The sequence below is a fragment of the Sinocyclocheilus grahami genome, unplaced genomic scaffold (genome assembly GCF_001515645.1).
Source record: "Sinocyclocheilus grahami isolate Dianchi unplaced genomic scaffold, SAMN03320097.WGS_v1.1 scaffold229.1, whole genome shotgun sequence".
Taxonomy (NCBI): domain Eukaryota; kingdom Metazoa; phylum Chordata; class Actinopteri; order Cypriniformes; family Cyprinidae; genus Sinocyclocheilus; species Sinocyclocheilus grahami.
In genome coordinates this window covers 774,159-788,112 of record NW_015505408.1, presented here as the reverse complement: position 1 = coordinate 788,112, position 13,954 = coordinate 774,159, and the positions used below count along the sequence as shown (strand labels likewise).

The following is a 13,954-nucleotide window of genomic DNA, read 5'->3' as shown; positions in this document are numbered from 1 at the left end:
GGGTGGGGGGGGGGGGGATGTGTTGCCGATGCGAGGGTTGCAGACCACTCGCTCAAACTGATACCTAATTAGGTCGACAGTGAGAGAGAGAGGGAGAGAGACGAAAAGAGAGTCGTTACATTTATGCTGCTTTCCAATGGAAAAATATCATCTCTCGCTCTTGATGCAAGGTGACCCCAATAACTCACCCCCTTTAGAGTCTCAGGTCTATTTCTGGATCTCCACTTTAACTGGAGTGAAATTTCCCTGTGTGTGTGTTAAACCACGTTTGTCCTTTTTTTTTCCTGAGTGGCAGGTAATAGAATGTCATTCGCCTAATTGGATAATTATATAACTAGTGGTAATTGCTAAGGGAAGCATTACTTAGGTCCGTACAATGAATCGTATTTTAATCCTGATCATGATTTCTGCCTTTCTCGATTTATTAAGCAAAATTGTTTACAATATTTGCCTGTTGGCTAGTATGGCTACTTATCCTGATAACATTTCATTTTAAATTGGCATATGTGTAATCTTTAGTGCTGTCAAACGATTAATCGCATCCAAAATAAAAGTTTTTGTTTACATAATATATATGTGTGTACTGTGTATATTTATTATGTGTATATATAAATACAAACACATGCATGTATATATTCATGAAAAATATGTTGTTTATATGTTAAATATATTTATATAGAATATAAATATATGCATGTAAATATTTTAAAAAATATTTACTGTATGTGTGTATTTATATATACATAATAAATATACACCGTACACATACATATATTATGTGAACAAAAACTTTTATTTTGGATGCGATTAATCGTTTGACAGCACTAGTAATCTTGCATTGGTTACACGCTTTTGCAGTTGCCATATTTCAAAAGTTTAAATCCCCCAATCGAAGCTTCTTTCATAAATCAATACATTTTCTACCTTATTGGTTTACTTAATCTTCCCAACCTGGCAACCATGTGCATGCATCTCTACGTTACGGAAAAAGCGCCGATGAGCTGAAAACACCAGTAAACATGCAAGTGATCTCTATTGAGATATTCTGCTCAAATGAAAGTGTAATACAGCCAAGTCTGTTTTATTTCACACAGTCGTTTATGCTGTTTGCTGAGACTAAATCTGAGCAAACCGTGCAAGGTGACATTCTCTTTTTTTTTTGTGGTTGTGAATTTTTTTTAAATGATAATAATCGTGATTTGTATTTTTTGAGCAAAATAATCATGATTCATAAAGGCATGAATGATACCTCAAAGGATGTGTGGTTTGTTGAGTAGAGGTGTTTTAATACTTTGCAGTTTAGGTCAGCATAAAAATGAGAATTGAAATATGTTTTCTAAATGCATATTATTGATCATATTGTGTAGGGGTGGGCGATATACCCGTAGGCACAATTAAAGGGTTAGTTCACCCAAAAATGAAAATTCAGTCATTAATTACTCACCCTCATGTCGTTCCAAACCTGTAAGACCTTCGTTAATTTTCAGAACACAAAGATATTTTTGATGAAATCTGAGAGCTCTCTGACCCTCTTCAGACAGCAATGCAACTGAACAACTGAGAACTGCTTCCATCCAACCAACAACCAATGGATTATTAATTCAAATGCGTGTCACAATACGGAAGAAAAAATCGGTTACTACTACCGTTACATTGCAATTTTAATAGTCAGTTCCAAGACGTATCTAGAGACCAGAACATTGTAGAATCTTTGGGGTGGGATCTTTTAATTAGACCCTGTAAGCATCTGCATAAATGTGCACTAAAGCACTAAGAATACCTTAGCAAACGCTTAGCCACACCTTGGCAAAAACAGCTTACCTCACACATAAGCAAGGGCAAACACTATTTTTGCCTGCTAAGGTTCTGCAGAAAATGTATATTAATTTCATGTTTGACACAGTATGAAGATTCCTCTCTGATTAGAATTTTGTCTCTCCATTTTTATTATCTGCATGTTAATTATTTGGTACAATTAGATTATCATACATTTAAACATCATTGACCTTTATATTTCTATTGTCGTATCTAAACTGAGGTTCTTAAGCATTAGCCAGGGTGAGGTAAGTCTTAATTTTCTATCAGCAGTTTATAACTACTTGAAAAAGAGCTGAGATGTAGGATATATGAAGAGACAGTGTTTCTCAGGTATGTCTGTGGTTGTGCAAATTAATATTTATTCTCAAGTTTACGCAGAACTCGACCTGCTTGATCTGACCTATAGACTTTTAGCTGACTTAAATGTCCCTTTCATACCCAAGTACCTCCGAAACATTGGTTTAAAAAGTTATCCAATAGAAGAGACCAAGTATATTCCATTCCATCTGGACTACGGTCATGTATTTGGCCTAAGTAAGAGTATCTTTTCTGAGGTGAGGGCTAAAGTTTCTGATAGGTGAGTGGGGGAGGTAGGCAGTATGTTAATTCTCCTCTCGCTAGTTACGACCTCTTGTCCTTTGTGCAGGTTGAAGTGAAGAAGGCGGAGCCACGGGACAGCAAAGCTCCCTCCCCCGGTCAGCTGGGAGCCAATCAGTGGGGGCCCCGAGCCATCTTAAGCACAGCCAATGGCTGGGCAGCACAACCGGCTCCGAGCTGGCAGCAGAGCTACGGGCCTCAGGGTGAGTGACACGGTGGGCCAGAACGCAGCGGGAGCGTAACACGTCCCAACCTGAAAAATGCGCCAAATGCGCCATCTGGCTAAACCACACTGGGTTTGTCCAGCGTGCGGGGGGGGAATGTTTTCACGTAGATCTCGCCCAAAATAAGCCTGCCCTGCCTGGCGTGATTCCAGAAATACAACACTTTAATTGAACATGTTCTGGCTTCGCCCTTGTTTGACGTGCAGTTCTGATTCAGTTTGTAATTTCATGGTCTGGTGGTTGTGAGTTAAAATGTGTTTTTGTTCCAGGTGTTTGGGTGTCTACAGGTCAACCTCTTGGTATGTTTTGTTTTATTATTTGGTTATTATATTTTGGCATTTGATCTATCACTAAGGCCTTTTCACACCATTTCCCTGAATATACTTTATATTTTATTATATTTTTACTTTATATTTACACATCGTTCAAAAGTTTGAAAAAAACCCCTAATATTGTGAAATATTATTACACTAAAATAACTGTGTTCTATTTCAATATGTTTAAATATGTAATTTACTCCTGTGATCAAAGCTGAATTTTCAGCATCATTACTTCAATCTTCAGTCACCTGATCCTTCAGAAATCATTTTAATATGCTTATTTGGAGCTTAAGAAACATTTTTATTATTTTTTAAGATTGAAAACAGTTGTGCTGCTTAATATATATATTTTTTTTGTAAAAAAAAAAAAAGGATGATATTTTTTCTTTTTAGAATTGTTCTGATTCAAAAGAACAGCATTTATTTAAAATAGAAATCTTTTGTAATGTTATAAATTTCTGTCACTTTTGATCAATTTAATGCAGTTTTTTGCTGAATAAACAAATGTATTTATTTATGATAATATAAAATATTAAATTTATTCATTAATATTTTATTTATTAATAAACTGAACCCAAACCTTTAAACGTTGGAATATATACATTTGGAATATATACATATATATATGAAGATTGTATTTGCAAAAACAGATAACTTCATTTTTTTTTTTTTTTTTAAATCATGTTTTTTTATTATGTTATCATGTTTTTATTGTGTTAGTTTGCTGTATTTTTAAGTTATTTTTACCTAATCAAAATAACCCAACTGCAGTTTGATTGAGATTAATTGAAATGCACATTGAAAAAACTTGATTTTTGAAAATGGTTAAGAACGGAGTTATCTGTTTTTACAAATGAACTCTTCATATATATATATATATATACATATATTTGATCATTTAAAATAATGTATATATTTTCATTACATATAATTTATATTCATATATTATAAATAATATATTTATTATTTTATATGTAATGTTTGTATGTTGAACAATTTATTCAGTGGAATTACATTGCATAATATTTGGTGTGCATAGTTTATTTTATAAATATTTGGTATACTTGCTCAGTTGCATCGGACTTGATATGAATAGGACTTAACCTGAGTGAGTTTTGACTAAGATGTGATGTGTGTGAACTCCTTCTGTGTTTCAGGTGGGTATGGACCTCCTTTAACTGCTGGCCGTGGGGCACCCGCACAACCTCCTTCTCCATTTAATGCATTTCTAGTTGCAGCACCTACAGCGGGATTTGGGGCGCCTCAGGGATACCCCCAGCAGGGCTTTAGCGCGCAACCTCAGTTTGGTAAGTGAACAGTTCCTATATTTTTTGCAGTGCCATTTCTATATATGGACTGCTCAACCACGTGATGTATATTCCTGCATTCTTTTCTTTTTCAACATAGGATATAGCTTTGGGACACCTCAAGGTGACCAGTTTGTAGCACAGGGAATGCCTCCCCCTCCCGCCACGCCGGGCGCAGGCCCTTTAGGTTTTGCCCCGGCGACGACTCCCACTCAGGACCTGAGCAAAGCCGCCCCAGCACAGCCAGACTTCTCCTACAGCCATTATGGTAAGAGTGCACTAAAATGCGGCACCAAACCACTGCAGATGTGCTGTAGCCCATCACAGGGGTTCTGCTTCCTGTTCACACGGCTGAACGGGCATGATGACATCACATACACATGCTTCTACACAGACCCTCAGTTTATTTACCCTCAATTAAGATATATGCGGTCTGTGGGGGTTTATCCAGTGGTATGTGTAAATTAGATCATCCTGTATTGCAATGCTGCTTTTGACCAGATGATGCTTCATCCTAACGCAGACAAGGATTTTCATCTGTAGATGTCGCAGCGTTGGATGGTGGGGGTGCCGATGGGAAAAAGTTGCAGTGCATGTGAGATTTAACTGAGTTCGGACTTTCATCAAGTATAAGATAAGATATACAAAGAATGCCTCTTGGCGCAGGTGCCGACACAGTACAGAAATCTGGAGCATTCATTAGACTATAGAAAGTAGAGCTGACCCTACAGAAATAACCATAGACCCCTGGTTCATAGAAGCGGCCAGAGCTAAAAGCATCTGGAGGTCGGCGAGATGTGGGACGCAGTACATTTAGCGGTGAAGCTGCTGTTACTGTAGCAATTATTGCTACAACAAACCTCTAACCCTAAGTATTATAATTCGCCACATTATTCATTCCGTTCCATTTGTGCTACAAACCTAAATGATGCCTCCGATCAAATTCTGTCATTTACTCACTAGAACCTTCATTGCATTCCAAAACCTGCAGAAGCCGAAAGAAGATATTCTGAAGAATATTGGTAACCAAACAGCTTGTTGTATAAAACACCTTTTGGAATTTCTCTAAATATCTTCTTTTACGTTCCATACAGGTTTGGAATGACATGAATGTTAATAAATTACAAAGAGTTTTCATTTTGGGGTAAACAGATCCATATTTAGGCACAGAAAATCAGCCATAACACTCTAGCAATCACTCAGAGCTTTTAAAAAACAAAAAAACAAAGCACCCTAGCAACCATTTAGAACACCTTTGCAACAAAATACTTAAGAAACCACCAAGAACACCATAGCATTCACCCAGATCACATAAGCTATCATATACTTTAGCAACTTGCTAACAACCACCCAGCACACCTTAGGAACTGAATACCTTAGAAACCATCAAGAACACCCAAGCAACTTGCTAACAACCTTCCCAAATCACCTTACCAACCACATAGCAACGTATTGGCGACCATGCTGATCACATTAGCAATCATATGCTTTAGCAACAGCAGCATAGCAAAACGCTAACCATCATTCACAACATCTTAGCAATCGCATAGCAACATTCTAGCAACCACCCAGAACACTACAGGAAACATGTACTTTAGCAACACCCAGAACACCCTAGCAACTGCACAGCAAAATGCTAATAACCTCTCAGAACATCCTTGCAGTCACGTAGAAACTTTCTAGCAACCACTCAAAACACCCCTGCAACGTCCTAGCAACCCCTCAAAACACCTTAATAAATTAATACTTCGGCAACCATCAAGAACACTACAAAGCAACTCTCTAACAAGCACTCTCAACTTTACAGCCACATAACAACATTCTGGCAACCACCCAGATTATCTTACTGACTACATAGCAGTGTCCTAGCAACCACCCAGGACACCTTAGCCATTGTATACATTGTATATAGCAACCACACAGCAAAATGCTAATAACCACCCAAAACACCCTATCAATGTCCTAGCAACCACCCAGAACACCCTAGCAACCTCACAGCAAAGCGTTACAGTCACTCAGAACATCTTAGTAACCACATAACAACATACTAGCACCCTAGTAATGTCCTAGCAACCACCCTGCACACCCTAGCAACCTCACAGCAAAGCGTTACAGTCACTCAGAACATCTTAGTAACCACATAGCAACATCCTAGCACCCTAGTAATGTCCTAGCAACCATCCAGAACACCCTAGCAACCTCACAGCAAAGCGTTACAGTAACTCAGAACATCTTAGTAACAACATAGCAACATCCTAGCACCCTAGTAATGTCCTAGCAACCACTCAGAACCCCTTAGCAACTACATACCTTAGCAACCTCCAAGAACAACCTAGCAACCGCATTGCAACTACTATTAACACCCAGAACACCTTAGCAGTCGTATACTTTAGCAACCATTCTTAAAGGGTTAGTTCACCCAAAAATGAAAATTAGGCTGCGTTTTACTCACTCACGAGGCATCCTAGGTGTATATGACTTTCTTCTTTCAGACGAATCCAGTCGGAGTTATATTAAAAATTGTCTTTGATCTTTCAAGCTCTATCATTGCAGTCAGCGGGTGTTGCATTGCTTCAGTCCAAAAGAAGTTAAATAAAAAACGCCCATCCATAAATTAAAGTGTCTCACACGGCTCCGGGGGGTGAACAAAGGCCTTCTGTAGCGAATCCATGCGTTTTTGTTCGAAAAATATCCACATTCAAAATGCAATAATCACTTGAATCTAGCTTGCGCTCACTGTTGTACACGGAAGCAGTTCCGGGGGAATGACGTATGAGGTCGGCTTGATGTAACTGTTGGCGCAAGCTACATTAAAGTGATTTTTACATTTTGAATATGGATATTTTTCTTACAAAAACATATCGATTCGCTACAGAAGGCCTTTGTTCACCCCCCGGAGCCGTGTGAGACACTTTTTTTTTTATGGATGGGTGATTTTTATTTAACAACTTTTGCAATGACTGCAATGATAGAGCTTGAAAGATCAAAGACAATTTTTTATATTACTCCGACTGGATTCGTCTGAAAGAAGAAAGTCATATACACTTAGGATGCCTCGGGGGTGAGTAAAACGCAGGCTAATTTTAATTTTTGGGTGAACTAACCCTTTAACAACTTCCTAGCAACAGCCCAGATCACCATAACACACACTTTGCCACCAGCAGCTGTCTAGTAATGCTCTGGCGAGTTTTTCATGTGCAAGCACCGGTCCTTCTTGCTTCACCAAATATACAGGTTTAGTTATAATGTCAGGCTCACATTCATTTCAGTCTGAGAGTAGGGGTGGGCGATATGACCAAAATCATATATCATGATATAAGTCATTTTATTTCACGTTAACGATATATATCACAATATAGTTATTTTTGGATTATTAAGAATAAGAAAGTACAGGCAATAGGACAAAAAAACTACAGTAGAACAAATAAGAAATTCTACATTGTATAAAGTAATCAAAAGAATAAAAACACAGCATATACTTCACTGTGTAAATTAAATATATATTTCTTCTAAATAAAGTTACAAAAGTGATTGTCAAGAGCAGTGAGAGATCCTCTCTTATGTTGTTTGACTAATGTGAATCACAGACAGCAGGAATATCAGACTGCTGTCACTTTAAGAGCTGCCCGGACCAAATACTGTTACACGTTTTCTTTCTCAGCTGTTTGATTTCACTTAAGACCTAAAGTATTGTGGTTATGAGGATACTTGCAAAGACGGGCATTTTGACACATACAAATGTGTGTATTTAACCATTGCAGGCTTATAAAGCGTCAAAAATAACAGTGCTCAGAAAGTCTCTCAGATGGCGCTTGTATATGGCAAAATTAGTTCTCTTTTGCGTCTGAGACTCACGTGACATTGCTTACGTGGTCATGAATGAAATGTATCTTTTGCATGTGTTTTTAAGCATTGCGGTTTAAAAACAAGTGATTTTAAGCTGTTGAAGTGCAATCAGAAGCGAAAAAGAACTAATTTCGCCATATACAAGCGCTGTCTGAGACTTTCTGAGCACGGTTATTTTTGATGCTTTATAAGCCTGCAATGGTTAAATACACACACTTGTATGTGTCAAAATGCCCGTCTTTGCAGGTATCCTCATAAACACAATACTTTAGGTCTTAAGTGAAATCAAACAGCTGAGAAAGAAAATGTGTAACAGTATCTGGTCCAGGCAGCTCTTAAAGTGACAGCAGTCTGATATTCCTGCTGTCTGTGATTCACATTAGTCAAACAACAAAAGAGGATCTCTCACTGCTCTTGACAATCACTTTCGTAACTCTAATAAGTTACAAAACACGTCACAAGAGTGTGTAACCACGATAGAGATGATAGTCCGAAATCTCTACTAGTGGACAAATTTCTACTGGTTAATTGTGTCTAGCGGTATATCGCCCACCCCTGTCTGAGAGGTAAATATGCGGCTTTACACCAGAAGCGATGCTGAAAATATCAGGTCATTTGGACGTAACAAACATAGCAATCGTTTTAAAAGAATGTAATGCCAGAACGATCAAGGATAAAGTCTTTGAGCCCGATTTAGACCCGTCACTTTTCTTTGCCGTACATAAAGTGCTGTTAGCATGGGGTCAGGCTGTCTGTGTGGGCTGGATGTATGTATGGGTGGTCTTACAAGACAGTCTCATCAGCTGCTGTGTGTCACGCCTCGGCTTTGCTTCCATTCATCAGCACCTCAATGGCCGAGCAGCCTGATAAACATACTCATTTAGAAACAGCGCGGGGCCGATCCATCCACATGTTCTGTTCATGAGCCCTGAAAGCAGGAGAGGGCAGGGTTCACCTGGGTAGGAGCTGTAAGGTAGTAGTTAAGTCAGACTCTCTTTGGGTCGAGTCAACCTGGTCTCCTCGTCTCCCTGCTAGGCTTGGGTAACTATCCTCAGGACCCCTCTGCCTACGGACCAACGCGTCCTTCTCACACTTATGTACAGGAAGAGCAGGGATATAGCGCAGGTAGGTGAGCAACTGCATCCTACAATCACTTCAACCCAATAGAACAAACATTAGCCTGTGGACCCATAATGCTTCGGTTCTGTTACATGCATCCCATGTACAATATGCATATGCAGTGTGCATATTCTACATCAATCTCTTCGGTTTCTCATGAGATATACTGAAGTACAGCTACATGTCATTCGGAGAGCCTCCAAAGGCGCATGTTTGAATGAAATACAATAAATTCCATGTTTGTGTTTTCTTTTCTCTCAGTATTGTAACTCGTATGGCTTGTAGCTGTAGTTTATTATATGAACAAAACTGACGGCTTGCTTCAGATGTTCTTTTTCCCATCACTGCATTGCTTTGCTGCCAAAAGGATGATCTAATATTGTCTCTGCTGGGTTTTCTGTGGATTTTGTGCCCCTCATGCAGCGTGTGACAAACACGGCTGAATAAATCTGTGCGGATTCGGCGACCACTGGCAATTCGATTCTTTACTCGACTCTTAAAAGTAATCCATTTCTCTTCATTTGTGTTCCCGTAGTCTAATGTTTCACTTTCATCTAGAGACTTTCGAATAAACTCTCTCCAAAATGCATTTCTGCCTTTGGTGTTTGTGTTTAAATTTTTCCAGACTGCTTTAAATGTGTTTTCATGACCTGTTTGTCATCGTACTTTTGTTTGTAGCCCTTTCCTGTTCGGTTAATTATGTTTTGAGTCTTTCTTTTGTAGATGCATTGGACATACTTTGGCCACATACACACCGCAAAGCTGCTTTTAAGAGTGAAATCACTTCATTATCGGCGTTAACATTATAAAGTTAATTTATCATTGAGACAAAAGTGCAAAAAAAATCATGTCACGTGCACAGTGCAAAAACCAAAGTATACTTTGGATTTGAGAGAAGTGTCAACTGTATTTAGCCGCGGTGTGTACGTGGCCTTTGTCTTGTGAAAAAGTGAAAAATCGAGCAAACGCAATCAAATGCTGAGGGGTTACAAGAGATGTCCAGAAAGCCTGGTCGCATGCTGGCGCTTCCAAGTTTACTGGTGTTTAATATCACGTCCCATGTTTTCATGTCTGTTGAGACAGGTTATGGGCAGGACCTGAGTGCTTTTGGTCATAGCTTTGCAGACCCCAGCCAGCAAACTGCCTCGTACGCCGCAGCCCCCTCCGCACCCTCGTCAGGAGCCCAGCCGGCTGCCAGCAGCTTCGGACGAGGACAGAACCACAATGTACAGGGCTTCCACCCCTACCGGCGCTGAGCTGCTCTCCCACCCCCAATGCAATACACATCGTCAGGGATACAGACGTTTTGAGCACGAGAACTGGATTCGGGAGCAAATAAAAGGGGTTTTATTGTGTGTAAATTGTGAACGGGCTCTACTCCGATAATAGGAGACCACCGTACTCTTCTATATTTTGTAGTAGGACTGAACTACTGAAGTATTTAGCAATAGGATTTAGGGATTGTCTGGTCAAACATCAGCACAGAACAGACGCACCAGACGTCAGCGACAGGGTCTCCCAATTATTCAGCTTTAATTATATTAGTGGGGAAATGTTTTTATTTTCAATTTTGTGAATTTTGTTTACTCTAGGAGCCTTTTACCATTTTATTTAAGTTTGAAATAGATTACAAATGTGTATTATACACCTAAACTGTGCAATTTTTTAAAAGAATTTTGTACTAATATATGTGCGCTTTTCTTGTTTTTTATTTTATTTAAGGATGTAGACTTCCCTCAGGTGGCTGTTGGTGCACTTTGCACTTATGCAAAAAAAGAAAAAAAAACACACAAAAATGAGAGTTTATTTGAAATAAATGATTTAAATAAAACGTGTTGTGCAGATTCATTGAGGTGATGTTTTAATTGCTTTTAAATTGACATGAACGCAAGACTTTCCAGCTATCTGTTTCAACATGAACTTGTCAAATATTAAAAGAAGTGCAATGTCCACGGTTTTGTATAGTATGTCATCATCCCAGTATTATATTACTGTAAATATATTACAGTTCACATATAACACGTCCTGGATGTATGAGGTGTTTTAACACCTTTTTGGCTTTACTAGGTTTGCAGAAAATAAATATGAATATGTTATGTAGTCTAAAAATTGAGGTCATGAAAGCTGAATGTATGATAACTATTGAGAGTAGCATGGGCACAGGACATCAACTTCCCAAAAGTATTTTATATCAACAACATATAATATGTGACCCTAGACCACAAAACCAGTCATAAGGGTCAATTGTCAGAAATTGAGATTTATACATCTGAAAGATGAATAAATATGCTTTCCATTGATGTATGTTTTTTTAGGACAGTATTTGGCTGAGATACAACTATTTGAAAATCTGGAATCTGAGGGTGCAAAAAAATCCAAATACTGAGAAAATTGCCTATAAAGTTGTCCAAATGAAGTTCTTAGCAATGCATATTACTAATCAAACATTAAGTTTTGATATATTTACGGTAAAAAAATTACAAAATATATTCATGGAACATGATCTTTACTTTATAGCCTAATGATTTTTGGCATAAAAGAACAATTGTACTCACTTCGATTTTCATCAAGACTAATATAATGAGTATGTTTATATATAAACATATAGTGCATGTACCAGAAATCATAAAACTGACTTGAATGTACCATGCAAAAGTAAAATAACTTGTTTTCTATGTGAATATATAGTAAAATGTAATTTATTTCTGTGATGCGCAGCTGTATTTTCAGCATCATTACTCCAGTCTTCACATGATCTTCAGAAATCATTCTAATATGATTTGTTTCTCAAGAAACATGTCTGACTATCAATGGAAACCATGACACACTTTTGCAGGATTGTATAAGGGAAAGTCTTTATGCTTTTAATCACATTTATCTTCAGTGAGTTTGCAAAATTAAGTATGAATAGTGTATGTATTTTCCCAATATGAGATCATTAATGCTGAATGCATAATAAATGATGTTAGAACTACATAGCCTGTATTATGTGTAAATATATAGCCTGTGTAGGCCTATATATATTTTTATAAAGGCTAAGTTAGCTAAATCATTAGTTTCAATCAAGATTTTTTTGCTTTTTAATACTTTTGTAGAAACCATGAATCATTTTTCAGGATTCTTTGATGAAAAAGTTTAAAACAAAAGCATTTATTTGAAATATATAATTTATTTATTTAACTATAAATGTCTTTACTGTCACTTTTGTTTAATTGAATACATCCTTGCTAAATTAAAGTCTTAATTTCTTTACCAAAGGAAAAACCTACTGACCTATACAGTACTACAGTGCATTTAGTGCTTGCTTTGTTTGTTGACTCGTTAATTTTCTCTAAAAAATAAAACCCTCACCTTTTGATGTCGAAGTAAAAGAATGCTTTCCTCCTCCTCTCCGCTAGTGGGCGACTTACTAAACTCCCCATAAATATTCCCTGAACTCTCGCGATATTACCGCGTCTCTTCTGTGGTCTTCCTTTTCCGGGAGTCTCTGAAAACCGATCGGTTAAAATAAAAACTGACAAGTTGACTCGTTAATTTTCTCTAAAAAATAAAACCCTCACCTTTTGATGTCGAAGTAAAAGAATGCTTTCCTCCTCCGCTCCGCTAGTGGGCGACTTACTAAACTCCCCATAAATATTCCCTGAACTCTCGCGATATTACCGCGTCTCTTCTGTGGTCTTCCTTTTCCGGGAGTCTCTGAAGATGGTAGGTTCACGTCTCATTTCTGAATACCAAAACTACAGTAATCCAATCGAATCTACTGTCAATATGAAGCAAAGCAGAGTAGAAAATATGAATAAAGCTTATTGAAGAGTTAAAGCACGCCTGCAGGCCATTATTTTTCGCCTGGGACGAATGTTTATATAGATGTTCGAGTGATTAGCAGCTTCGCGCTGTACTAAATCAGGCATGATGGATTCTCGAGTGTATTCTTAAGTGTCTGCGTATCTTTAACGTGAGATTAAGTAGGAGTGTATTTATTTTATTACTCTCCGGCTGTTTAATCAACACGCTGTCGGTTAAGTAAAGGCCTGACGATAGCTGCTGTCTCTGGTTGTGTTTACCTCAGGCGGACGCAGAGCAGAAGAAGAAGCGCACCTTCAGGAAGTTCACCTACAGAGGTGTGGATCTGGACCAGCTGCTGGACATGTCCTAGTGAGTCAAACCTGTGTGTAAACCTCTTCAGTGGATGTGTGAGAGGAGAGGAGTGTGGAAGGCCGTTTCCGCCACTGAATAAAACAAACAAAAAAAGGTTATTGCGACTGTTCATCCCACAATTGCGTGATCTCAACACCGTTGCGTGGTGTAAAGTCGGAATTGCGTGATATAAACTAGAGCACGACCAATATGAGCCGATATCGGCCGATATGAGCCTGTCGCCGATATATCGGTATCGGCGAATATGCCGCCGATATGACTTTTTAAAAAAAAAATTGTATACAGAACATGTAATGCCGATAAAATGCTTGAAATGGTGTAATTACTTAGTTTGTCCTCCATTGTTTGCTACTGACGACCTGGATGAAACGCTTTAAAGCTTAAGTCAAGGGAAAACCATTGAAACTTTGAACGGCCATATCTGCGTAATGGCGCGACAAATCCGCACCAAATTCGGGGGATCTCTTCAGCTCAAGGAACCCTCTCGAACACGAATCGAGTGTACATCTCGAGGCCCTCTTTCGAATGAGACCACCCCTGCGTGGATAGCCCCCGGGGTTCGGGA

At 38.4% G+C, this 13,954-nt stretch overlaps 2 protein-coding genes across 4 annotated transcripts in view; both read left to right on the top strand.

The window, feature by feature from the left end:
* LOC107597165 (DAZ-associated protein 1-like) overlaps nucleotides 1–11,010 on the top strand; it is a 14,109-nt gene extending 3,099 nt beyond the window's left edge. Inside the window, exons 3-8 of one of the 3 annotated variants that reach the window (XM_016288117.1) lie at nucleotides 2,465–2,618; nucleotides 2,909–2,938; nucleotides 4,117–4,266; nucleotides 4,367–4,534; nucleotides 9,148–9,237; nucleotides 10,315–11,010. In XM_016288117.1, coding sequence (XP_016143603.1) covers nucleotides 2,465–2,618; nucleotides 2,909–2,938; nucleotides 4,117–4,266; nucleotides 4,367–4,534; nucleotides 9,148–9,237; nucleotides 10,315–10,487 — 765 coding nt within the window. In that variant the 3' untranslated portion in view covers nucleotides 10,488–11,010. Of the gene's footprint in view, nucleotides 1–2,464; nucleotides 2,619–2,908; nucleotides 2,939–4,116; nucleotides 4,267–4,366; nucleotides 4,535–9,147; nucleotides 9,238–10,310 lie in introns of all 3 variants that reach the window. The other 2 variants (XM_016288119.1, XM_016288118.1) reach the window with 2 other exon arrangements.
* A 1,863-nt stretch (nucleotides 11,011–12,873) lies between these two features.
* The window catches only part of rps15 (ribosomal protein S15), a 6,302-nt gene continuing 5,221 nt past the window's right edge, over nucleotides 12,874–13,954 (top strand). The window contains exons 1-2 of the mRNA XM_016288120.1: nucleotides 12,874–12,936; nucleotides 13,301–13,386. Coding sequence (XP_016143606.1) covers nucleotides 12,934–12,936; nucleotides 13,301–13,386 — 89 coding nt within the window. The 5' untranslated portion in view covers nucleotides 12,874–12,933. The remainder of the gene's footprint in view (nucleotides 12,937–13,300; nucleotides 13,387–13,954) is intronic.